General features: G+C 45.4%; 1 protein-coding gene across 2 annotated transcripts in view; it reads right to left on the bottom strand.

Moving 5' to 3' along the window:
* Positions 1–27,500, bottom strand: part of RALGAPA2 (Ral GTPase activating protein catalytic subunit alpha 2) — a 280,005-nt gene that overhangs the window by 236,944 nt on the left and 15,561 nt on the right. For both annotated transcript variants that reach the window (XM_066595757.1, XM_066595758.1), the window contains exons 2-5: positions 17,810–17,920; positions 4,581–4,630; positions 2,134–2,191; positions 1,564–1,607 (exon numbers count right to left, since the gene is read on the bottom strand). In XM_066595757.1, coding sequence (XP_066451854.1) covers positions 1,564–1,607; positions 2,134–2,191; positions 4,581–4,630; positions 17,810–17,920 — 263 coding nt within the window. The remainder of the gene's footprint in view (positions 1–1,563; positions 1,608–2,133; positions 2,192–4,580; positions 4,631–17,809; positions 17,921–27,500) is intronic.

Raw genomic sequence — 27,500 nt, 5'->3', positions numbered from 1 at the left:
GAAGGAGGTCCTGATTCCATCGTCTTCCTCGTTGCGCCCCCTGCACTGAGGAGGAGACTGAATGGAGCACTAGTCACGCAAGCACACTGATGCTCCATTCCCTTTCAAAGGCACTGCAGAGATAGAGCAGCAAGCGCTGGGGTATTCCCATCGGCTGGCGCTCCATTCATTCTGATGTCACTGCTGGGGTAGATGCAACCCTGCAGGGACAGGCCATGGCGGACACGGGACCCCCATTTGAGATCAGCTGAGGTTGCTTTCATTATGGTGCCTTCAAACCTAAAACATATTTCATTGTAAGGCTACATTCTCACCGGTGTCCAAGGCTCCATTGCAAATTTTTTTTTTGCTTTATGAGAAAAATAGCACCGCATGCAGCACTATGTCTCCCATCACAGCAACAAATAACTTGGTGGAACCTGACAGATCCAAAAACTAAGTCAAAGGGTATCAGCCGCCGCCAATGTTCGCTGTGCAATGAATGGATCCTGTACCATCACATTTCTGTTTACAATGGAAATGACAACACAGATATGAACAGAGCCTATGGTATCGCCATCTGTATAACAACTGTTAGTCAGCTGATCGGGTGCAACTTTACAGAGGCTGATCATCGGGCAAAAGAACATTCCTATGAAAGACCCTTCAACCCTAGTCCAAGTACACAGATAAAGAGTAAAGAGGTGCAGGTCACTAAGGCCGCTTTAGATGAGCCGGTTCTCGTTTGAATGAGCGAGTGACGTCACCGCTAGCTCCTTCGCTCTCATGTATCCCAGTTTAGATTCGGGAGAAACATTGTTGTCTCCTTTAAAGAAGCATCATTCAGTTCCTCACATTTGCTGTATAAGTGACTGAGAAGGACTGAACGGGCGCGGTTAAGCGAAACGATTAGTGAACGAGCCAACGACTTTTATGCCTGCACAAAATTAAGAACGAGCAATACACATGAACGATTCTCCTTAGTCAGTCGTTTTGCTCACGTTTAGGCTGAGTGATTATTTTCCACTTTCGCCCCTTTGAACGATTGTTTGAATAATCACTCAGCGATAAACGGCGAACGAATAGTGCACGCTGGCTTTGCGTTTACACGTAACGATTATCGCTAACGTTCGTTCAAACGAATGAATTTGAGCAAATCTTTGCGTGTAAATGGGCCTTAAAACTAGACCGTTAAAGGCATTATAGTAAACGTCAATATATACAGTAGATTTATTATCTTCAGCCTTATCTTAGAGGCAGGGTTTTATAGTCCCCCCACCCCCTTTGGGAATGGAGTGGGGGGCAGATTCTATTTTCTTCAACCCCGTATAGTTTTTTTCCCCTTATGTTTGATGGGTGGACATAAAAAATAATCCATGAGCTCAGACTTTCACTTTCCAGTCCCAATGAGCTGTGGCGCTCTACGCTGCCCAAGTAGTCAGTTTGTTAATGTTTGAAAGACTTTCAGTTTTAAAAGTCCACTTTGTGAGAAGTATCTATGGCATATCAGAAGTTCAATTTTAAGTGGATCTCCTGCTAAAGAACGCATTACCGGACATTTGTTTTTCTTTAAACCGTACCTACCTTTATAGAATTTCCAGTGTGTAAAAGCTTCTTTAAAACTGAACCTATAAGAGACAATAAATAAAGTGTTCAGAACCCAACAGAGTAATAAAAGCAGAAAATAAAGGGAAAAACAGCAACCACTATACCAAACAAAAGTAGGTCCTAGGGGGAAATCACAGGAATGATCATGAACACAGAGAGATTTCAGAACCCTAAACCCATTAATTATATATTCCTGTGAAATGATGGGGCCGGGAACTGAAGGCTGTGTCCTAGGATGATAGTGGAAGAATGCGCAGAGGAAGGAAGAAGCTTTCAGCGACTCCGTACAGATGTCTCGGCGTTCCCAACAACAAGACCCCACTTCCCTGACCTTACGTTTCCAGCCATTCTTCCCATAGATAGAATGATGCACGCTCAGCAAAAAGTTGGAACTTCCGAGCAGAATAGATATTTGTTTAAGTAAGAGGCAGATTACAAGGCTCACGGGCCAAGTCTATCTCTGCCCAACACTGTAGGTATAACAACATTGTAAGTACAAGGCTTCTTGTGTGCTGATCAGGTGATAATGTAGTAGTACCATCTTACCTATACTATGGTACTGCCAGCGATAGAAAATCCTTTCAGGTAGTAGTTGCAGAATTTTCTAGATGGAAAGAATAGTAAGCAAACATAATGAGACAATATACAGTAATCAGCAACCAACATCCGTACAATGCGCCCTATGAGTGAGGTATGGAATATACATGAACGCCGCACGGTATTCTATCTCTGATGAGAAAGTAATGAGGACATTGGCTTTACTCGGATAATGCAGGTTTACATACAATTATGTAGCTTTCCTCCGGGTTGGCAGAATTCAATCAGTTCAGTGACAACTGCGCGGCCCAGTCCTCGGGGGACGCAAAGGCCGCAGTTTAAGGACTCAAATTAACAGTTAATTAACCCAATTCCCTATATTTCTAATGCTGACTATTCTAACCATGAAAGCTCCAGGACATTTAATACTTTCAGTGGATAATCCTTGTGTACCCTCACACGGGGCGATTATTGCCCAAATTATTATCATTGGAAAGAGAGACTTTGGGTGATAATCGTCCGGGGTACGCACGGCGCTGGTTTTTAGCAGAACTACAAACCAAGAGATCAGGCCGTGTAAATGGAAGCCGCTCAAGGTATACTGCGAGTACAATCTGTCTCCATGCACGACTATCGCTCCTGTGAGAAGCGTAGGACTCATGTAAATATATTTGACGTAGAACTCAGTCACCTTAAGTGCACTTTTAACCCCTTAGTGACATAACTAATTTTTGCCTTAGGGGGCTTTTCCAGGGAGAATATTATTGATGACCTATCCTGAGGATAGGTCAACAATAGTTGATCGGCTGGTGTCTGACGCTTGGGACCCCGACAGCACCGCAAATACAGAGGGGAGGGAGTGGAAGTCTCCGCACCGCCCTCTGTGTAGTGGCCGACGCTTGTAACTGCAAGTGCAGCTCTCATTGAAAGCAACGTGAGCCGTGCCTGCAGTTTTCGGTTTGTTTCTTTTCTTCTAAGGAATGCATCATGCTGGATAAATGTACTTTTTTTCAGTAGCTTGCTATGCTGTAAAAACAGCAATTACCATATATACTAGTATAAGCCTAGATTTTCAGCACATTTTTTATGCTAAAAAAGCCGCCCCTCGCTTATACTCGAGTGAGGTAAAAAAACAACAAAAACCCCGCAATATTCACCTCCCAGCCGGCGTCTGTGTCCCCGGCGCGATGGTCTTCTCGGCAGTGTGGCAAGCTGCTTGAGAATTCTCCCCGCTGTCATCTCCCTGCTCAGCTTTCAATTTCCCTGCCATCAGCGCTGTGTAGGTAATCACTGTGATTGGATCGACGCCAGCCAATCACAGCCGGCGCTCGATCATTCACAGCCCTTTAGTGGATCACATCACTGAATGGCTGTAGTTGGCTGGCGCTCAATCCAATCACAGCGCTTACTTACACAGTGGGGAGACCATCGCGCAGGGGACACAGACACCGGCTGGGAGGTGAGTATTGCATGTTTTCCTTTACCTAGTATATACTCTAGTATAGCTCGGCTTATACTCGAAGCAATAGGTTTTACCATTTTTTTGTGGTAAAACTTATTGACTCGGCTTATACTTGGGTCAGCTAATATTTGGGTATATGTATTTTTTTTGTTCTTATTTTTTTAATATTTAAAGTCTTGTGTGAGGGGGGAAAAAGTTTTTAAATATTTTTCTATAAAAACATTTAGATACCACAATCAGCAATGACTGAAGCATCTGCAGTGTTAAGAGGGAATTAGATGAGCAAATCCCCATAATTTCACTTTTTCTGCAGAAAACCCCATATGTGATAATCAAGGAGCAAATATGCTCTCTGAGTGATGTGGGGGTATTAAACAAACATTTATGTCAATCCTTCCCTGGGACAGAAGAAACACAGATCTTCTCTGCTGCCTGCTTGGTCCCCCCCTCACCTTCCATGCCCTGCACTCACTGACTGAAAGTGACAACTGTAATTTCAATATTCCCAACCTCACTTCAAACAGCTGTAACTGAGGTTCTGTGGGGGCTACCGATATCAAAAGCATTTCTGTAGCCTTGAAAGAACCACAGCTACCACCGTTTGAACTAGAACAAGCTTTGTTAGTCCCAAAGTGTAGTGTCCTTTCCCTGCAGGCTGAACAGAGCTCATCCTAAAGGTACAGAGACCGCATAACATGCAATTCCAACATGGTCGTGTGAGCCCATATTGGAGTGACCCTCCAGGCCTTGATAAACAAAGCTGGCTGAACCAAGTCTTTGCATGATAACATCTGTACGCTACAAGTAGATGGTTTCTTCTTCTTATACAAGGGTGCATTCACACACAGCAGATTTTGGTGCAGATCTGCAGAAGATTTCACGTCTGCAATTTGAATTCAACTGAAAGAGTGAAATCTGCAGCAAATCAACGATGTGTGAATCCACCCCAACACAGGTGATATGTGAGCGCCGGCCAATAATCTTTAATACTTACTTCAAAAAGAAATAGGATGGAGTCCAGCTCCTCCCTTTGAGATTTATTCCCTGAAAAACAAAAAAAGAAATCCTGGTATTTCACAAATCCTGGACTTCCATACATAATAAACCTGAATCCACACTGTAAATAACCATTATCCCATTCACAACACAAAGTATAAAAGATAAAGCAGGCTCCTTTTAAAATAAAACGGGCATTTGGTCAATATTTAGATGGATGGGCCTGAGGTAGAAGAGACGCAGTCGGGGGACTTTTTTGGTCTTTTCGACAGTTTTCTGCCATAAAAAGTTGCAAATCATCGATCATACAACATTTGCAAAATAATTTGCGACTGATGTTTTGCACCAACTTTCCGTGAGGGAAAATGGGAATACTTTAGTGGAAGAGGCCTCTGCATACTGACAGATTTACTGTCACTTATACCAGAATCTGGTGCACATTATAGTTTAGAGCAGGTGTAGATCACAATTCCTGCCACATGGGCAGGTAAAGATGTGCTAAAATGTTGGGGGCATGTCCCGGCAATGGCGGTGTGAGCGCATCTTGTGGAGCTCCCGCCACGAGGCTTGTATTATCAGCATCTCATCCGCTTACCAGCGCCTTGTTTGGTCCAGATGGCGAGGAGGAAGAGAGGAGCCGCGAAGGACATTTACCAGATAGGCAATTTATGGACGCATGAGGGAATCTCCACCGTGGATCTACAGCAAATACCATCCCTAGCATGCTAAGGGAAATTAAATCTTCCTGCACACGAGCGGAAATCAATTGTGGTTACCGCTCGCAGAGGAAAAAAAAGAAATCGCAGCATGATCCATTTCATTGCGGATCCCGCGTAGACAGGAAAACGGGTTTGAAAAGAAAAAACCCTACTTTGCATGTGCGCCACTATGGGGAAGAAAGAAGATCCGGTCAGGACGCAGAAGACCCGCATGAGATCTACACAGGTAAAATAGTGTCCTTGGCCGCAGGCAGGGTGGGATTCCGCTGCGGGGGTCCTGCATGTGGAATCCGACCCGCCCGAGGACATGAGGCCTTAATGTTTTACGAGAGAGACCTCGCTCACTGCTAGGTTTCCCCTTCCAACTGCTGGTTTATCATAAATCGATGATAGAAACTAAAAATGACTCTCTTGAGCTCACAGACTTTCCACACTCACTGGTCCCGATAAGGATATCCCTCCCAGATTGGTACATAGTCCCACCAGTACAACTCTGGGTGTCATCCAAAAGGCCAAACCCTGTACCAACATCAGAGTCCCTGGGGAGAACTAGAACCTAGTTGGAAGACTGAGGCAGACAACGAACTCCTGGGCAACCAGTGAAAGCCTTTGGCCTTCAACATATGATAGAAGGGCTGAAGCTCGTTCCGAGCACCGACATCACACTAAACACCCAATGCTGGGATCTAATCCCATTATCAGTGGAGTATACTCTTTTAGTTGGTTATATGGACCGCCTGGGGTCCGGGTTATCTTGGCTATAATGCTATTCATAGATGTCTTCCTGAATTGCTTGCACTGGCACATTACTTCTGATGCAATCAGACCTGTTCTCAGATAATCGTTAATCCACGGGCCGTTACATGTGAACAGAGAACCTGTGTAGCAACTATTACTACTACTCCCCATCCCTATATACATAGGTTACATACACAATCCATAGCTTGTTAGAGATAAAGGGGGAGCTTTCAAGTTCCACTGAGTTATTCATTCTTGTATAAGCCCATTGATGCTTTTTACATGTGTTTGTTTTTCACATTTGGGGTTAGATAACTCCTCTCGTTATACTTTCCCATAGGCGTGTAGTTTTTTTCTCACATACGTACTTAATATGACTTGTGGTGGTCGAGACTGTTCTCAGTAAGAGAAACCAAGTAATCTTGTAGATATGATACTTTTTAATGGCTAACAAAAATACATGATGTTACAGCGAGCTTTCATATCTTCTATCGATCCTTCATCAGGATACAATGGAACTGGTTTGGATGGGACACATATATAATATACAAATGCAGAGAGGACACCCCTCTTGATTGAAAAAAAAAAAAAAAGGTTCACACACAGAAATTTGAGACTGTTTTGCACTCAAAACTTAAAACAAACAGACAAACTGAACTTATCCCTGTAATGTAAGGAGCTGTAAGACCCACTCACAAGTACCGACAATGGAGAGGATACAAATCCCTAACACACAGCAGGACTGTAAGATCCCCGGGGTATTCACATGTTCCACATCCAATGTTGTGTACCTGATCCTGTGCAGTAAACGTCCTGTTGGAGGCCCTTATGTCGGGGAAACAGGGCAAAAACTGAGAGCCAGGATGAGATCTTATCACCACTCAATTAGAGAGGGAAAGACTGAACTACCTGTGCCAAAACATTTTTTGTGGTCAGGGTCACAGCATAGAGCAGATGAGTTTTATTATACTGAAGGGCAATTTCAAGTCACAGCGTCACTGAAGAATTTGGGAGTACAAATTTATAGCCATGTTTGATATCCTCAAGAATGGAATGAACCTCAGCCCAGGATTCTTGTATAAGGGTGCCTGCACACGAGCAGAATTTCAAGCGCGTGATTTTAGGCACATAATCCGCCCCAGACCGCAGCCAATATACTCCTATGAGGATCCGCAGTTGTCCCCAGACGGACGGATGTGTATCGCGTTTTTTCACGCGAGTGAAAAAATCTGCGACCTGTTCTAATTTTGGTCGGATCATGCGCGTGAAGCCTCCAATACAAGTGAATGGGTGCGTTTTTTCACGCAGTACATCCGGAGTGCAGCTGCGGATGGAGTCACTGGTTGCTATGACTACAGGAAGTAGGCATGGTAGGAGGCGTCCCAACACACAGCACAGAGTTTCACAGGCACATTTCAACTGCAGATCTGTCCTTTCAGTCCCCTCATCTACCAGAGAGCAGCCAGCAGACACCAGCCAGGGTGCACCCAGTACCTCCTTTTTTTCCTGGGGGGCTCTTCCTCCTCCGTTACCGCAGTACGTCCGAAAAAAGTTACATGGATCAACCATGCCCACAAAGACATCTGCTCACCGGGTGAAAGCATGTTGCCAGAATAATTTAACGGTGCTCGCACAAGCAAGAGGGACAGAACGGAGTCTGGGTGTTGGTTTTTAAGCTGTTTTCCAGGGAATGGGCAGTTCTCTAGGGGTTGGGTTTACAATAAGGGTGTCTTCCGGATTTTTCTGCGCGTTTTTTTCCGCAACACATCCGCGTATATCCGCGCGTGATTTTTCACGCATCCGCACCTATCCGCAAGCACATTTAGGTACCATACGCGCGTGAAAATCCGCGAGTGGAATCCGGAACGCTCGTGTGCAGGCGGCCTAAGAGGGATGTCCTCCTCCGAATCATTTTTTTTTTTTTTCTTTAAACTTCCAAAAAAAAATCTGAAGCTGACTTGTAATAATGTTGCCATCAAATAGATGGTGCTGCATCTCCTTCCTTGTGCAGGTTGAAGGAGAGTTAAGACATCATAAAACCGTCACATTCCTGAGCTCAGTGGACTGATTAAATATTTATGTCTTAGCTCAATTTGTCTGTTTCTGTGTGTGAACATTTGTATTTCAATCAAGAGGGGTGTCCTCTCTGCATTTGTATATTATATATGTGCCCCATCCAAACCAGTTCCATTCTAGCCTGATGAAGGATCGATCGAAGACCCGAAAGCTTACTGTAACATCATGTATTTTTGTTAGCCATTAACAAGATATAACTACAAGATTACTTGTTTTCTCTCACTTAGAACAATCATACTTTGCTTATATTTCAAACATCCACAAAAATCGTGAAAAGTCATGTAGCATCTTCAAAAATTCCTGGAAAATCATGCTAGGTCTTATTTTCGGTGTAGGTCTTATTTTCAGGGAAACAGAGTATTTGGTGTTATATTTAATTTTCGTTCTCTGACTTTAACCCTTTCCAATCCAATGTCGGGCCTGCCCCGACATCATCATTTTCCTCCACAGCTCCAATGTCGGGGCAGGCCCGACACTGCAGTGCAGGAGTGCATCTGCACCCGATCGGCAGACACATCGGGTGCAGATACACTCCTGCACTGGTCCTCATCGAGGACCCCCTAGGAGAAGGCAGAAAGGGTTTTTAACCCTTTCTGCCTTCTCCTTTACACATTACATAGCGCTCAATTAGCGCTATGTAATGCATAGAGATTCCGGCCAGCCGGCGATCATGTGACCGCCGGTGTTACCTGACCCCCGGCGGTCACATGAACTCCGAGCCGGGAGCCTGCACTGTGGGACCTGCTTACCTGTCCGGCGTCTTGCGCATTCTCCTTCTGTCTCCCGGCCCGGCAATCATGTGACCGCTGGGTGCCACCTGACCCCAGCAGTCACATGATCACCGAGCCGGGAGGCAGAAGGAGAATGCGGAAGACGCCAGACAGGTAAGCAGGTCCCTCCACGGTGCAGTGAGCACCTGCACCCTCCTGAACTCTGTCAGTTCAGGAGGGTGCAGGGAAAATGTATTTTTTCTCACCCATTTTCCCCAGCTCCAATTTATTTGGAGCTGGGGAGAATGGGTGAGAAAAAATAAATGGATTGGAAAGGGTTAATATCTTTTCTATGTTAAAGGGGTTGTCCCGCGGCAGCAAGTGGGTCTATACACTTCTGTATGGCCATATTAATGCACTTTGTAATGTACATTGTGCATTAATTATGAGCCATACAGAAGTTATAAAAAGTTTTTTACTTACCTGCTCCGTTGCTGGCGTCCTCGTTCCCATGGAGCCGACTAATTTTCGCCCTCCGATGGCCAAATTAGCCGCGCTTGCGCAGTCCGGGTCTTCTGCTCTCTTCAATGGAGCCGCTCGTGCAGAATGCCGGCTCCGTGTAGCTCCGCCCCGTCACGTGCCGATTCCAGCCAATCAGGAGGCTGGAATCGGCAATGGACCGCACAGAAGAGCTGCGGTCCACGGAGGGAGCAGACCCCGGCGGCCATCTTCAGCAGGTAAGTATGAAGACGCCGGACCGCCGGGATTCAGGTAAGCACTCTCCGTTTGTTTTTTTTAACCCCTGCATCGGGGTTGTCTCGCGCCGAACGGGGGGGGGGGGGGTAAAAAAAAAAAACCCCGTTTCGGCGCGGGACAACCCCTTTAATCTACTTTTTTCTGTTGCCTTCTGTTCCCCAGATCCTTTTCTTCTCGGTTTCCCTCCTTACCCTGCCCATTACCCTATTTCCGCCGTTTGGGGTTTAAACGTCCCTGAGAATCATTCTTAAAGTGTTATATTTCCTTCACAAAGAGGGCACAAAATGGTATTCTTACAGGGCATGTACCTGGTATATGCCTTAAAACACAACAATTTCTGGCTGCACAGCTCGATGCCCGATGCCAGGTATGGAAGAGTCTCAATTGTCTTTCACAAGTCTTTAGTGCATAAGATGGTGGATACGCTTATAGGCACTGATGGCAGATCAACTTTCATTAAGCTACAGATCCAGTCAAAGATTTATGCTATCCAAAACCTCCCTCTCCCAAATGCTAACCAAGTGGGGGCGAGGTTGGAATCTTTCATGGAGGAAGCAATTTTATTTGAAGGTCATTTTATTTGGTCTTGGTATCTTCCTTGGACGACTCCTCTGGCAGATGGGCTTTATCACGAACAGCTCTTTCTGCAGTCAAAGCTGCTTTTGGGGCACAACAGCTAGAAGATGTATGGAGACGTTTACATCCCAGAGAGGGAATTATACACATTTCTCTCCCGCACACAATTCATATAGCAGGCTTGACTTGTTTTTCCTCTCCCTAGCTTGCTTTGACGCTCCAGCCTAGGTTGGTTATTGGTTCATCCATATGGTCGGACCATGCTCCGGTATATGTAGACTTGCAGGAATTGGAGCCAAGGGAATGGACATGGCACCTGAATGAATAACTACTAAAAGATGCAGTCTGTAGAGCTGAGCTTGATCCCAACGGATCCTACATCGCCATCCATCAAATGGGAAGCTCTCAAAATGTGTTATATGGGAAACTTTGACACAACAAGGAACTAGGCTTAAACAAAGAAAGCACATGCTGAATCCCTAAAAAGATTATTTGTTAAACTAGGGAACTTGGAAAAGACCCATAAATTGCTTACTATTGTCTAGTCTCTGAACAGAGAGCACTGTAATACAGCAAAAGGTCAAGGATAAAACTTCTCACAAGCATCAACAACTTTGTGATCATTATCGAAGCTTTTTATATGAGCTCTCTAACCTATGTCTTTTACACCCGAGAACGGGACCCTCATATATTCCGTTTATTCGGGCATTCACAGGTACAGATAATCATAATCCCCGACAGACTGAACACTTTCTGCATTAGGATTAGGTTCCAGATTTATGGATCAGATCATAGCTCTTCGTCCCTCTCTAAAAGCTACAGTGAGGGAAAATGGTCTTCTCTTCTCAACCATCAGCAATGGTACCTGCCAGGGGTGTCCCTTGTCTTCCTTGCTGTATATTCTTATTATGGAACACTTGGCAATAGCCTTACGCAATAATCCTAATTAGGGGTGTTAGCGCTGAGCAAATTCACCACAAATTGGCCCTCTATGCAGATGACCTGCTTGTGTATATCTTCATTCCCATTAGTCTCTCCCCCCCCCTTATATCTAAATTCAATCAATTTAGTAGGTTTAGCAATTAGAAGTCTCGTGTTTTTTTTTAACAGTTTCAAAACTATATCTATATCCGTGCCTTCTGGATATTTTAAAATCTTATTCACTGCTTGATTGGAATCGCAACAGCAGTCAACCTCCACCGGACTCATCCATATATTGGAGAATGAACAGCTTCCACCTTTCTTCTCACTCCATGCCCTGAGGCCAGACTTGACATCATGGTTAGAATACCCACAATTACGATCTTTTATTACGTGGACTCTACGTTGTCAGAGTTTGATAAATTGTTCCTCAGCTATTGTTCAACTCAGCAACTCAGGTAGGGCCCTTCCTTTTCTAAGTAGTAACAGGATTAAGATATCACTTTATCTCATGGGCAATATCTCCAAAATATGCTCGTTTTCTCATGGCTAATCCATAGCCTCCCAGATTAAAGATAAGAATTACAAAATAATTTCCAAGTGGCATTATTGCCCAACAGATATTTACCGCATGTATACAGCAGGTGTTTGAGGTGTGGATGGGAAAAGGGCGCGTTACTTTATATCTAGTGGGGGCGCCAGAACACACTGCCTTTCTGGGAGCGCACTCCAGCCATCCATAGATCCTACTCTGGTGAACAAGTTGAGCACTCTGCACAGATAACTCTGCTACCAGGTCCTATGGCTCAAATCAAAAAGGGGATCTTGAGACACCTTCTAACTACTACCAGAATGGCAACTCCAAAGACACTGGCGATCTCCAGTGAGGCCCTCTCTCTGTGAATGGGTCTCGGAGGTGCGATATATATAATGAGCATGGAGGAGTGGATAGCTGACACTCATGAAATACCTGAGGCATTTATGGCTACATGGAGCTTTTGGTAGACTTTCAAGGACTCTGCTGAGTTACAGAGTTTGATAACCTCTTCATTCTCGCAGGGCAGATCTCAAGCTTGGTTTACATTACAAACTATAATCCCCTTCCTTGTGACCCGTTCTATCCCTGCCCCACTCCCTCCTGGTTGTGCCAGGAGTAAACCTTATCTCATATCTACAAAAAGAGGAGGAGATAACTTTCAAAATCGACGGGAGTGCGACCACTGGCACTCCAACCGATCCCAAAGGTCCTTGCATGAATGGAGTAGTGATCGAGCGTGCAATCTATTGCTCCATTGATTTCAATGTGATGGTTGGAGACTGTCCAAGCACCCGGCTATCTCCTGCAGTCCCACTGAAATGGATGGAGTGACTGTGTGCATGCTCAATTGCCACTGCATTCAAGCGATGACCTTCAGTATCCATGATTTTGGGATTGCCTGGGGGGTTTCCATAACCTGACTCCCATCAATCTGAAAGTTATACCCTATCCTGTGCATAAGAGATAACCTTCAATCCTGGTCAATCCTGGTTCAACTCCTTCAAGTATTAAATGGGACTAAGAGAAAATGCAAAAAGAAGTTTAAAAAACATTACACAGCAAACTGCAGGTATATATTCAGAATCGTTGAAACAGACATTACATAATACAGCATTAGCATAAGAATCACTAACTTCATCAAGAGGAGCAGCCTAACATTAACATGCAGGGCTGCTTTATGACAGTTTGTAGTCTATATCCCTGCAAGGCCACTAATGTAATTTATAGTATCTACACCAAGATTAAGCATAAACCTTTAGGGTACTAGTTTTATGCTGTCCATAGGCAACAATTAAGGTGTATATGGATATACATATTTAGGAGAAAAACTAAGTACACCTTCTTTAAATTTTATGGTCTTACATATTGGAATATAAATAAATGAAGGCCTTACAATTAGGTAAATACAAGCTCATATGTACAGGAAGACATGACATATTACACTGTCATTATTTACATAACAAAAACTAGGCCAAAATGCAGAAGCAGTGTGTGAAAACTAAAGTACATCCTTAGGACTTCCATTAGAGTAATTAGCAGCCAGGAGCTGCTAAGCATATGCCTTGATTAATTCATCATCAGCAAGTGTTAGCGCCTACATAAAAGCAAAAGTTTTGTCAGTTTGCTAGTCTGGAGCATTCAGGCATGTGTTAACACAATGCTAAGGAGGAAAGACATTAGCAATGGTCTGAGAGATACAACTGTTGCTGCCTATCAAACTGGGAATGGTTATAAGGCAATTTCCAAACAATTTGGAGTCCATCATTCTACAGCGAGAAAGATTTACAAGTGGAAAACATTGAAGACCGCTTACAATCTTCTCAGGAGTGGACGTCCCAGCAAATTCCCCCCGAGGTCAGACCCTACAATGCTTAGAGAAGTTATATAAAAGCCAGGAGCTACACCTCAGTCTCTAAAGGCCTCAAAGTGTAAAACGTTGAAGTTCATGAAGTACAATTAGAAAAAGACTGAACGATTATGGCTTGTTTGGAAGGGTTGCCAGGAGAAAGCCTCTGCTTTCCAAAAAGATCACGGCAGCATGCCTAAAGTTTGCAAAGTTGCATCTGAACAAAAAAGACTTTTGGAATAATATATTTCCTTTGGACAGACAAGACCAAAGTGGAGATGTTTGTCCATAATGCTCAGCGCCACGAGTGATAAAAACTACACAGCCTATCAGTACAAATACATACTAACTGTAAAGCACAGTGGTGGAAGGGTGATGATTTGGGTTTCTTTTGGATCCACAGGACCTGGATACCTTGAAGTCATTGAGTCAACCATAAACTTCTCTGCATGCCAAAGTATTCTATTGCCAAATGTGAGTCCATCTACCCAAAAGCTAGAGCTAGTCCTAAACTGGGTCCTACTGTTCCTTTGCCCCAAGCACACCTCAAATCTACATCAGAATGACTGAAAAAGAATCAAGGTGCTGAAATGTCCCAAAGTTCAGACCTCAACTGGATAGAAACGAGGACACCATAAATTCATCTAGAACAGTGATGGCGAACGTTTTAGAGACCGAGTGCCCAAACTGCAATTCAAAACCCACTTATTTATTGTAAAGTGGCAACATGTCAGGGGCTTATCACAACGTATGATTTTTACCCCCGTCGTTCTTAATGACAAGGCTGTTTCAAAATAGACTGGGTGCAGATTTTGACGTCTTTTTTGGATGCAGAAATGCTGTGGAATTTGCCACGGAAATTTCCACTGAGGACATTCTGCAGCATTTCCACCTCGTGTAAACATATCCCAGCAGTGATATTGACCCCCCCAAAGCGGCCCCAGCAGTAACAGTGACAACCCCAGAGCAGCCCCAGCGCTAATAGTGACCCCCCCCCCAAAGCGGCTTTAGTGGTTATAGTGAACCCCGCACAGCGGCCCCAGCAGTAATAGTGACACCGCAACGTGGCCCCAGTCATAATAGTGACATCCGACATCAGCCCAGTAGTAATAGTGACATCCCACAGCAGCCCCCAGTAGTAATAATGACATCCCACAGCGGCCCCAGCGGTAATAGTGACACACCACAGTGGTCCCCAGTAGTAATAGTGACACTTCACAACGTCCCCATTAGTAATAGTGACATCCCACAGTAGCCAATAGTAAAAGTGACATCCCACAGTGGCTCGCAGTAGTAATAGCAACATCCCACAGTGGCCCCTGAAGTAATAGCACCCCACCCCCCTCTGAGACCCAAATTTCCCCTTTCATCCCACCTCCTCTGCTTGGCGCTGTTGATGCCACTGATTCCAGGAGCACACTGTGACGTGCTGCCCGACACCTCCTCCCTTCCCTGCTCTCGCGGAACTAAGTAGGAGACGTGAAAGAAGGGGGGAGGAGGATCCCGGCTGCACACTGACATCACAGTGTGCGCCGGGATCAGCGCCTCTAGCAGTGCTGCTGAGTGCATACCAGCAGGGGAGCTGCAGCACCCCTACCGGTATTTACTAATGTGGTGAGTGGCCGACGGCGGCGAGTGCCAGCTGGGAAGGCTCTGAGTGCCGCTTCTGGCACGCGTGCCATAGGTTCGCCACCACTGATCTAGAACAACGTGACAGACTGATCAAGCCATACAAAAAACAATTGCTTCCAAGTTCTTGTGGCTAAAGATGGTGCTACAAGCAGTTCACTCATGGGGTATATTACATTTTTCACACACTGCTTCTGCAGGTTACATAAATAATGACTCTGTGAAAGTCATCATCTGCTGTTGTGCATCTTAGGCTGTATTTACCTAATTTTAAGTCCCTCTAAAAAAGGACTGGATTGTTCTGGTTATGTTTTGAAACAAAAAAACATCTTGATACAAAAAACCATTGACTTTAAGGAGGCTGTACTTCGTTTTTCCCGTAACGGCACACAATAGTAAAGAAATTCACCATTCTAGTCCTATTTTTAGAATAGCCGCATATAAGAGGATGAGTGCTCTGGTACCGTAGGAAGTTCAAGTGCCGTCTAGATTCCCTGTCAGCAATCCGCGTCTGCAGCACTACAGGCATAAAAAAGCTGCCATAAATCAATTCCAAGTGGTTCAAGAAATGTAACCGTGAAAAGATTTCTCCATCAATGGCCTGCCTTATTATTGGATCATGCCGTCTCATAGAAGGACAAGTGCAGATAATATAAGCATACTAGAGAAACTTCTATATATGCAGCACAATACTACATATCATAATTGCCATGGTTCTCTAATGAAGAGCGGAGAACAAACGCAAAAGCACAATTCTCGCTCTGACGGACCAGTTGTGGAAGCGCATTCAATGTAAAACCCTTTGAGTTCAATGAGTTCTTAATAGGGAACCTATCAGCTCCTATAAGCCCCATAAACTAAAGTTATGAGCTCATAAGTGGGGGTTCGCAGAGGGTGATTTGTGCAGTGGGGGTTTGCAGAAGGTGATTTGTATGCTCGTCTGCCTCTCCCATTCTCGGTTTCCACCCAACGCATGCAGTGAACTCTGAGTGAATGCACACAACATCCTCCCACTAAGGCCGCATGCACACGAGCGGCTCGGATACTGCATGCAGAATTCCACAGCGGAATCCGGCCCCCGACAGCAGCGGCATCCGCATGTAAAATCCTGCTTTTCCCGTGGAATCTGCTGCCTGTCCACAATGTTAATTGTGGACGGGTCATGGGTGGGACTGCTTCCATTGACTTCAATGGAAGTCGTCCGTGCGGAATACGCAGGAAAATTGAACATGCTGCGATTTTTTATTCACTTTTCAACGTTGGGGGAACAAGAAGGCAGGCAAGTTTATAAAAAAAAAACAAAAAAAAACACTCCCAGACTAAGCGCCTTTTTTCCCATGAGCTTAGTTTATGGTACTCATAGGAGTGGACAGGTTACCTTTGAATGAGATGTACCATCAAAAACAAGATCTGGAGCAGTGAGGCTGGTAGTGGTAAATGGTAGCAATTTGTTATCTTTACATATGGGAAGCCTGTCGAGATCAAAACGGAGTAAACTGGATAACCCCTTTAGGCCCCCTGAACACGGGCGGAAATTCCGCAACGGGATTTCCCGCAGAATTTCTGCCCATGCCCGCCTGCACAGGATTGCATTACAAAACACAATCCCATGCAGATGGCCGCGATTTGTCCGCGTGAAAATACATGCGCAAAACAAATCGTGGCATGTTCCTTATTCTGTGCGGGTCTCGCAGAAGCCCCCACAGAAATGTCACTCCTGGCGCCCAGGCTCCGCTCTGCGCATGCGCCGACTGGGCGGCAGCCGGCACCTAAGAGAGTCGCGGGAGAGGGTGAGACCTGCACTGGTCATTGCAGGGGCCCGGGTTGAATCCCGCTGCGAGAATTCTCGCAGGGGATCTGATGTGGCCATCTGCAGACTGCCTTAAGAAAATGGTGATAAACTTTGTGTGACAAGTTAAACTTTGCTACATCTGTGGAGTTGCATAGGAAGTTTGTCTAGGCTACTAAATACAAAATTCTCTTTGACCTAAAAGAAAGTTGCGCCTTTATTTTCAATGCTGCTTTTCGGAGAACCTGTTCACATCAGCATCGGAGGTTTCGTTTGGAGCCCTCGTTGCTGAAGTCTTTTAAACCTTTGCAATCCAATTTTGGATTCAGGGTTTCCTAAGGGGCTTTCTCTTTCTGCCATTTTACAATGGCGCCATCTGCTGGCTAGAGCCAGTACTGCAGTATGTGACATGCTAGAGAGGGCCCCCGGACAACAGAGCGGCCAGTAATATACAGTAAGAATACCCTGTCGGACGTCTTCTGATACTGGAGCTGTACAGCCTTCAATCAGAAAGTTGGAAGCTGTCAGACAGTGGATTGGAAAGGGTTAAACTACAGGATGGTATAGCGCTGCATGGAGCGCTCTCTCTTCCTGTAAAATGCCAGGTGGAAACCGAAGAGACCCCATTATAGTCATTGGGGTCCGATCAGTTTGTGACAAGTTGGACCCATTCGGTCAGTGGGTGCCGTTTTCCTGCTCCCATAACAGAGCAGAAGAGGGGAACCCCTTAATGCAGATATTAACCAGCCCTAACTAGGGGGGCTGCGAGTGACACCTTGCCTGAGGAGCAAGTAACGACACATTGTATAGATGCTAGTAATACTTCCTCTATTGCTGCCAGATTAATGGGGAGAGACATTAATATATAGAGCGCAGCCCGATAACACAACGATACAGATAAGTCAGCGGGAGATGAAATGAAGGGATACCTTTTAGCTTTAAGCTACTTTCCAGTGTAATGAAATTTTCATAGAAGATAAAATAAATCTGAGAATAGTGCGCTTCAAAGAATTGCTTCAATTCACTCCACTCCTGAATGTCTGCAAGAAACACAGAAATGAAGGGTTAGTACAGCTGCATATACTATATACATGTATTAGACACTAGATATTTGCCCCCTTGAGGTAGGCTTATATAACAGCGGAGATCTTGGCCCTAGTAGTCGCCTGGCTTCTGGCTCTCAATGGTCACTGACACCCACAAAAAGTACGAGGTGTCCATTGTTTGCAGTGGGTGGCACATAATTCTTCACTTTCCTCAGACCGCTTACACCCCAAATCCCCCTTGTATAGAAGATTCTGGGCAAGGGGGCATCTAAAATGGGTTGTATAAACGGGACAATCCCTTTAAAGTGGTTTTCTAGGCAAATGTTATTGATGACCTATTCTCAGGTCAGGATAGGTCATCAATAGCCTTGGGTGGGGTCTGCTCCTCGGAATCCCAACGAATCAGCTGTTTGGGCAACTGCTGTCTGCGCCACAATACACTGGGCACGAAGAAGATGGCTCTATGTGGTGGATGGCGCTGGTAACTGCAAGCTCAGCTGTCATTTACCATAAATGAGTTGCACCTGCAATTACCAGCAGCGGCCACTACACAGGGGTGGGAGTGATCTGCTTCGTGGCACTAACAGTGGGCACCCAAGCATCTGATCGGCTAGGGTGCCGAGTAGTGAACCCCAGACGATCAACTATCGATGACCTACCCTGACGATAAGTCATCAATAACATTTGTCTGGGTAATTAGAGACAAAAATTTCACAGCCACCCTTTCAAAAGCTGGAAGCTCAGCTCATAAGTGTACAAGGTAAAAACTACGAATACCGGTACTTGCAGATTCACAGGCCAAAATGAAACTTTTAAAAGTCTACCTACACCGCCCCCCATTTTTCAGTCACATGGGTAATAAGAGATTTTTAGGTCTGTCACTGTTTCTTGCACATTAAGTACTTGCAAACATTGTCAGGATGCCTAGAAAGTGCGCCAAGGAAAACATCCGCTGTAATTACAGTGCGGGCGCTGCCGGTATAGATGCTTGTATAGCAATGACACTCGCTGAAGCGGCTCAACATCACAATGTGCTGAATTTGGTAAACACTATAAAGACAAGGGTCCTATACATGTTGCAGGAAGAGACCAGAGCTATCAAACCAAGGTGAAGATAGCTTGGTAGAATAGGCTGGCGAAGGACGAGCAGGGCACGAATTACTTGCTTAGGTCAGAATTTATGAAGGGGAAGAACTTGAAGACTTGGTGGGTTGATAAAGGAGTGGTTGCATCTGTTTCATCTCTAAAGTTCCCTGAAAAATGGTCTTTCCAAGGTTGATTCATAACGCTCTGTATTGACTCTTCAAGTTTAACTTCGCTTCTAACATACATATGAAAGCCAAAAACTTGGCGAAATTACCCCGTTAGTCATGCCTTGTCTCTTGTTCCCTTAACATCTAAGTATATGATGTTTTATAGGGAGGGGCTGACATGTCTCTTATTACCCAATGTGGGAAATAGGAGACACCACTTGGGGTAATAAAAGACTAATGTTGTCTCTATTACACGATATGCATTATGAAATGGAATATGTTCTCAATATGGGGATTGATACATGCTACCGCTGAGCCACGAAAACAATGGCGGCGTCTCTTATTACCCTCCTCTCCCCTGAGCAATAAAAGTGGTGGCCACCAATAACACACCGTATGGGGACATGTCAGCCGAGTGCAGTCTTCACACCAAGTAATCAGTTTGGCACTTTCGTCAGCAGTCAATAAGGCCCAAAGCGGCTCTACTGTTTTCCATGCATCAGTGGGGGTCCGAGCTCAACAAGACCACCACCAGTGCAGTTTTCTTTACAAGGAACATTAGGGAAACCAATAAAACTGTGCAATTTGCAAAGCACGGAAGGAAACCGAGCCGTGATGCAATAGCCCATCAGTATGAAACTAAATAAATGGTTCAGCCGTAGGAGCCATTTAATATAATGCTATTTACAAGACATAAAGGATGATTCACTTAAAAGGATTTGAGTTTGGCAAGCTGAAGCGTTTAAGTAAATTTTATACATGCCAGACCAGAAGAACAAGTGGATAATTTATGCAAAGTACTTGGTGATTATTACTACAGCTTTAGGGACTCTTATAGAACATTACTCCTAAGTCCTATCCAGCGAATATGCTAATCTCTCCAATGACGATACCCCTCATATGCATAGCTGACCATTCCCAAAATATTACAATCTCTTCTGCTATAAGCGGGAGTAACAAGTAACCAGGGGTCTCCAAACCACATGGGGCATTGATCTCCCATGAGCACCACTGGCAATAAGATTGCTTCATGGACTGGAAAGAATCAATACTCGACTCCTTGCTGTACTCCATTCTTTACACTCTCCCTGCATCATCCACAGCCATTACGAATTATCCCTCCCCCTTAAAGGGGCTGTCACACTTAAAGCACTTATCCTTTATCTACAGTCTAGGTAATAACTATCCAATCACTGGGACCACCCTTAACCATGAGAACAGGGGTCCCGAGTGTTCCGGAATGAATGGAGCGTTGGTCCCATATGTGCGTTACTACTCCATTCATTTCAAATAAGACTGCCGGAGAATGCCAAGTGCTTGTACTCCGCCATCTATTGCAGTCCTACAGAAATGTATGCAACAGTAGTGCGCATGAGTGACCACCACTTGGGGAGCTTCTGAACCCTCATTCTCCAGACTAGTGGGGTCCCAGTGGTCAGAGCTGCACTGAACAGATATCCCCTATCCTGTCAGCAGAGGAGAATGGCTTTGGATTAGATAACCCCTTTAAGGTCCCTTTATTAGTTAGCAATTTTTTTTTAAGGAAAAAGAGGGGCCAAACAGTGCCACGCATAACAGAAGGGCTGGTTTTTGTTTCCTCTTCTACAGCTTCCATGACCCAATGCCACATCCTCGTGTTTGCCAACAACCCAGTTCCATTTAGAGAAGGGAGTTTTGTGCAACTTCTTGTAAAAGTGACTAGATTAAAAAAACGGAGCTGGGCCCCCTCACTCCATGGCCCATGTCAACTACATGGGCTGCCTCTATAGTACATATGCCCTTATTATGAAAAAATATATACACACTAAAACTGCCATTTATCATAATCAGTTCAAAACTAATGCAGTTTCCCGTAGCAAGTAATAAACTGGCTACTTCACAAGGCTGGGGCCAAATCAGAGCTGGAGCCGGAGTGGTTAACTAGGGGCGATTGCCCCACTTTCTCGTGCACTAGTTTAGAGACATACCCCCGTTATTCTAACAACAGTCGTCTAGACGGCAGGCAATCAGAGAACAGCTTTTCATGTATTACGAGGAGCAGACGCCTGTCAAAATAGAGATGAAAAGGAAATTAGCAAATGTTTTCTACTAGAAGAAATGGCAGTGGCCTAATTAGAGCAGACGTTACATAAGACTCCAGCATAAGCTCATTTCCTATAAAACAAGCTGTCGGATAGTCGCACACTTACTGGAAGAATTCAAGTTATTTTCAACTGGATTCTCACCTGCACAAAGCCTGCGACTCTGAAGAATCAGCCAGGAGGGTCTCCAAATGACTTACTGCAGCAATGATCTACGCAAAGAGCCCTTTAATCCAACACTTACGCAAGCTGGACAAAAGTTCTCCTGGGCATTGACTAATTGACGTTACGGCTAACTGGTTGGCCATGGTTCGTGCAGTCTGTTTAGACAGGCAGATGATGGTTGGGAATCATTCAGTTCTAATTCAGCATGTCACATTCCATATAAAACATGGAGCGGGGAGCGTTTAAACGTAGCGAGAAGCTGATTGTTATGTAGGCTGAACTCGAACGACAAACAAGAGAACCAACAGTGCACAATGCCTCGTGTTTAGATGGAAGAATTATTGTGCCCTTTTGGTCATTCTAACTATTTTTCAACTACAATCGGGCAGTCTAAATTGGCCTCAACTCTCATTGAAACACCATATTTGTGCCCAACACAGATGTAAGACTACAGAAATCGTTGCACTCCGTCTCCTGAGATAATTCCGGGTCTCCTAGACATCTTCTTAAGCAGAGTCTACACTCCGGTTTGGGCACTGAGGGACGCCCTCCGCCTGCCCGTTGAACCACTGGTTTACAATATAAGCTCCATGCTCCCATTTTAGAGTATTACTAGAACATTTGGCCACTGGGGTTGGGACACTGGCACCGCTGCCAATCCAGAGGTCACAGAGACTTGAGATCCCTTCAACTCTTCTCCGGCAGAGTGGCACTCTTGGTAGGGAATGGCATCGCTGCTACTAGCAAGTGAATGGGGCCGGAGAGGAGTTCAATCAACAGTGAGTGGCTGGAAAATACCAGGAAAGAGCAAAAGCGCTACGCCAATGCCAGTTTATTGGGGTCCCAACAGTCAGACCCTTCCACCAATCAGTATCCTAGCCACCAATACCATCACTTAATGGAGTCTCCCTTCCTCCTAGCTTGCTGTCAAAAGATTACCAGGAGATGCATTGCCAGCAAAAAAAAACAACATGGGGAGAGGGATTAGTCATCATGTACATTGAAATGTATAGAGAGTAGAGTGGAGGGAGGAGGAAGATGGGGCTCACGCAGACACAGCTTGCAAGCTACTGTAATAGCAAGTGACTGTTTACTGTGTTTTAGCTACAGAAATCACATCTCCACTGCTCACTCTTGCAGTTTACTGTTCTACATGATAATTGTGTGCAAGTACTATTGACCAGAATCTGCAGTTCTCTGTGTACTTTTTTGTATTGCATCTACAAACTATTGTCTATGTACAAAACAGCAGCAGCCTGAGCAGGTCAGAATCGGATCAGAAATGTATCATTCAGAAATTACAGTGCCACATACTGAAATACTGCACTGCTCCGTAATGCAGTCATACATGAGATTATGTCCATATGTGTGACAATTAGAGAGCAGGATCTGCAGACCTCTGTGCACAGTCTATTCAGCAGCATCAGGACTGAGAATCAGAGGTGCACCCTGCAAAGAGGGGAAGAAAAGGGGGAAATACAGGATACAAGTCAAATAATGGCCAAACTGTGTTCACCACCACCTGTAAAACCATTGTCCTTTTTGGGGGTGTCTTGCTGTTGCCTCTCCAGTGCACCTATTATCACTTTTATTTGCACCAAAGCAGGTGAAACGGATTCACAATCGCTTAGGCTTCCTAAGGACTTATGCACATGCAAAATATACACTTTAAACACAGAGAATAGAAGCCATTGATTTTAATGGGTTCATTCCCATGAGCGCGTTTCGCACACGCATTCCATGTACAAAAACGTAGGGCCTGCTCTATCTTTTTGCGTGTTGCACAGCAAAAGTCCTATAAAAGTCTATGGAAGGTGCGCAAATACGCGAGGGGAAGAGTGTGACAAAACGCAGGAAAAAGGCGGCAGCGGCCCTTAATAGGCTTTAATAGCCAAATTCCATGGAAAGGGTATGTCATGTGTCCATGCGAACCAGCCCTGCATTGGCAAAAAATTACAATACTATGCGCAGACACTTGCGCAAAACCTTGATTATAGCCCTCACCAAACCTCATTCATGCGCAAATACACTGTTTGCGGCGACTGCAGTGGGCACCTGGACCCGCCATAGGCACCGAACCGAGAGGCCCTGGTGCCAGCTGCAAGCAGTATAGCTTCGCCTGTGTTCTGCAGGGGAGAAACACTCATGTGGAATAGCTATAATACGGCAGCATTTTTGCTGCGTCCTTGACGCACTCATTAAAAGCGCAAAAGGAACGTACGTTTTTTCATGTGTTTTTCAGTGTTAATTACCTACCGTAGTAATGTAAAACTGAAGGCACGTTTGCGCTTTTCACAGTGCGGTTTTGGTGCATTTATTTAAATGTAGACCAAACGGCTGCCGTGTACAAGTACCTACCTGGACAGACGGACGTATACTGACGTTTAAGTGACTTGAAGTTACACTTTACGTACAAACCACCATCTTTAACAAGGGACCCACATTATGCTGGAAAAACAATAGTAAAAAGCTCGTCTGACAAAACACGCTAATACGGCAATATTTAGATTGACCTTCCAGCAAATATTAGTAAGGTGGCTCAGCGCTCTGACCGAGGGGCCCGCTGCTGTAAGATACGCACATCCATTGGCACATTACATGCCCTTCCTTTACAGCGGCTTGCCTCAACAAAGCAGAAACAACAGTTTCTCTGCCTAATAGGTAACAACTTTATTTCGGAGTTCACTTATGTAACTCTTAGGCCACCTGCAGACGGGCGGAAATTCCGCGGCGTAATTTTCGCCTGTGGAAGCTGCCATAGGATTGCGTTAACAAATGCAATCCTATGCAGACGGTCTCGAATTGGCGGCCTAAAATCTCACGCGGCAAACAAATCACGGCATGCTCTGTTTCTGTGTTCTGCGAGCCCCGCACAGAAACGTCACTCACCGGCCGCCGGCTCCGCTCTGTGCATGCGCCGGCTGCACATGAATGAGCCGGGGCCGCGGGAGCAGGTGAGTGTCATGCTGCTCTCTGCAGACGCTCGGGCCGGGTCCCGCTGCGAGAATTCTCGCAGCCAGATCCGACCTGGCTGTCTGCAGGCGGCCTTAGGCTGGGTTAACACGGAGCAGAATTGCCGCGGAATGTCTGTGCGGACTGCAGGGAAATCCCACCCACGTTTTTAATCCCAGGATTAACCAGCAAAGTGGACGAGATTTGCAAAAATCTCGTCCACACATGGAGGCCAAGCCGCGCAGAAATTGACATGTGGCGCGGAAATCAAAGACGCAGCATGTCAATTATTTCTACGTTCCGCAGCGGCCTCTCTCCTCTCTATGGGGAGAAATGCCCGCAGTGAAATGCAGGTGGCGAAGCCACAAAAAATCTGCAGCTAGAGGCTGCGAGTTTTGAAGCTGCGATAATCCTTCAGAGATCTTGTGGTGTTTTTTTTCTGTGTGGTCATTCTGCGAGATTTCCGTGGGATTTTGGTCCCGTGTGAACCCAGCCTAAGGCTAACCTCACACAGGCGGGTGCGATATGGGGTTGTGAATCCCGCCACCATATTGCACTCTCCATCCATGTGAAATCCTATGAACGCGAGGCATTTCCATGTGAAAACAGCCTCACATGACTTCGGGGCTGAAGGGAATCTGCGCCGCGGCTGTCACAGGTGCGGCAGAGGATCGCAGAGTTCTCCCACTGCTTTCAATGGGGCCGGCGCTGCTGCTGCCCACCCCATTGAAAACAACAGGGCTGCGATGCAAAATCTTGCAGCCAGATAGAACATTTGTTTCCCGCAGAGCATCACATCGCGGTGCCACGCGGGAAAACATTGCTAATGTGTATGACCCCATTCAAAAGATTAGGGTACATATTTGTGCGTCTGCACAGTGCGATTGTAGCGCAGTTGTTAGCCGCGGCAGAGGATCCCAAAGTGTTTCCCATTGTTTTGGATGTGTAAACCTCACATCGCAGTCTTGTGCACCACGCACGTCCTGTGACGCTGTGCCGGCCCCATGAGTTCGAACAAGGTGCCATAATGGATACCAGATGGATGGGACATTCCACTTGAGAATTTATGGGGCAGTTAACATTCCGCAATCCCCAGCATCACATGAATACTGGAAATACGTCCTAGAAGACATTACCACCCATAGTGAAAGCCACGCAAGGGTGCGAAAATCCACGTTAAAAAAAAAAAAGAAAAGTGAATGTACCCCTAGGCCCAATGATCCGCAGTTCAAGCCGCCCATACCGACCAACCACGGTCGTACGCACTTGGATTTTGACATGTGGATTTGTTTTCCAGGTTTTGCATGCGGAAAACAAATTGCAGTATGCCGATTTTAGTGCAGTTCCCGCATGGACAGCTTACACTGAAGTCAATGGAAGCAGTCTGATTGGCGGTGCGTCCACAATTAACATTACAGACGGGCCGCGAATTCTGCAGGAGAGTAGGAGTTGTTTGTTTTTTCAAAGTACTGTGCATGTGCGCTACTGCTTTCGCACACATCCGCAGTACAGACCCAGACAGGTACGCAGGGTGGTCTGCCGTGGGCAGGGTCGGATTCCACTGCGGGTTCCTGTATACGGAACTCGACTTGCCCATGGACATGAGCCCTTAGACCAATTTTACACAGGCGAGTGCAATTTTGAACCGTGAAACTCGGCCACATATCACGCTCGCCAACATGTCCCCGTGGATGCAAGGAGTTTGTGTGTTAAAACCATCTCACATCACTTGAGGGAAGTAGCAACAGAAGATCGGAGTGTTTCCCATTTTTTTGACTGCGTGAACACTCTGCGGTGTCTGGCTACAATTGTCCTCACCACCCCGGGCACAGCGCCTCATCTGGACTCGTGAAGTTGCTAGCTGGACCCTGGAGTTCTGGCAACATGTTGTGTGCTCCAATAAGTCATGGCACCAATTGTTTCTGGCCGATGGTGGGGTTTGTGTGTGGCACAGACCTCATGAACCACAGTGGTCAATAAGGGACTGTGCAGGCTGGTGGTGGTCCATACTAGTCTGCCAAATCATGTCACTTCCAGCTTACCGCTACGTTTCCCTGCTTGCTGACCATTTGCAGCCCTTCATGGACTTCATATACCACCACAATGATAATGAACCGTGCCACCGGGCCCAAGTTGTCCGGTATTGGTTGGAGGAGTATTCTGGAGAGCTCCTATGAATGGTGTCGCCTGCACCTTCGCCTGACATGAGTCCAATGGGATGTCGTGAAGAGGTCCATTTGCGTCGGAGATCCTGCGCCTACAAAAACCACGTGTGGGTGGCTATCCACAGGGTGGATCAACATCCCTCCAGACGGCTTCCATCACGTGTGCCATCGGTGCTGCACTTCCCTGGGCTTCCCTGGGGGCTCTACACTATATTCATTCCTGTGCCATGACTTTTGGCACATTAGTGTATAAACATTATGATCAATTCTGAGTCAACATCCCAAGTTATCAAATGTCCCACCGGAGCCAGAACGCAGGAGTCCGGCCTCAGTAGCCCATGCCCCTTCCTGCATTACTAGAACAGCAGCTTGGAAGTCTGATTTTGACATCAGGAATGCATGTTTCAAAATATATTTGACTACACGCGTATATGTACGTACAAGCGTATATGTGGCCATTGTCACCGGTTATGTGATAACCCTTTATCTGCCAACCATTTTTCAGGTTTTTGTTTTTCCTAATAACGCTAAAACTTTATTTTTCCATCAACAAAAAGAATATACGGCCGTGCTTTTTGTGTGACGAGCGGCATTTTGGTTTTAGTGTTACCGCTTAATACATCACATACTGTATTAAATGTGGGGTTTTTTGTGTTTTTTTTTTTTTAAGTATTCCAAGTGGAGTGAAATGGGAAGAGCATTCACCCTATTTTTCAAGGAGTGGGGGTGTTGCCTTGTGGAGTTCATGGTGCAGTAAAAATGGTAACGTTTATTCTATGGGTTATCACAATTCTAATGATACTAGGTTTATAGATTTTTTTTTCACCACTTAAAAAAAATAAAAAACCCTTTTATTAAAAGAAAAAGCAAAACAAACGAACATAAAAAGGGGGTCATATTCCAAGTCCAATAACTTTATAATGTTTCCAACAATAGGGGTGGCAAATGGCAACCTTCA

The sequence above is a fragment of the Eleutherodactylus coqui genome, chromosome 3, assembly GCF_035609145.1.
Source record: "Eleutherodactylus coqui strain aEleCoq1 chromosome 3, aEleCoq1.hap1, whole genome shotgun sequence".
In the NCBI taxonomy this organism is placed as follows: Eukaryota; Metazoa; Chordata; class Amphibia; order Anura; family Eleutherodactylidae; genus Eleutherodactylus; species Eleutherodactylus coqui.
Note: the sequence above shows the minus strand (reverse complement) of the source record. Positions and strands in the feature narration are given on the sequence as shown.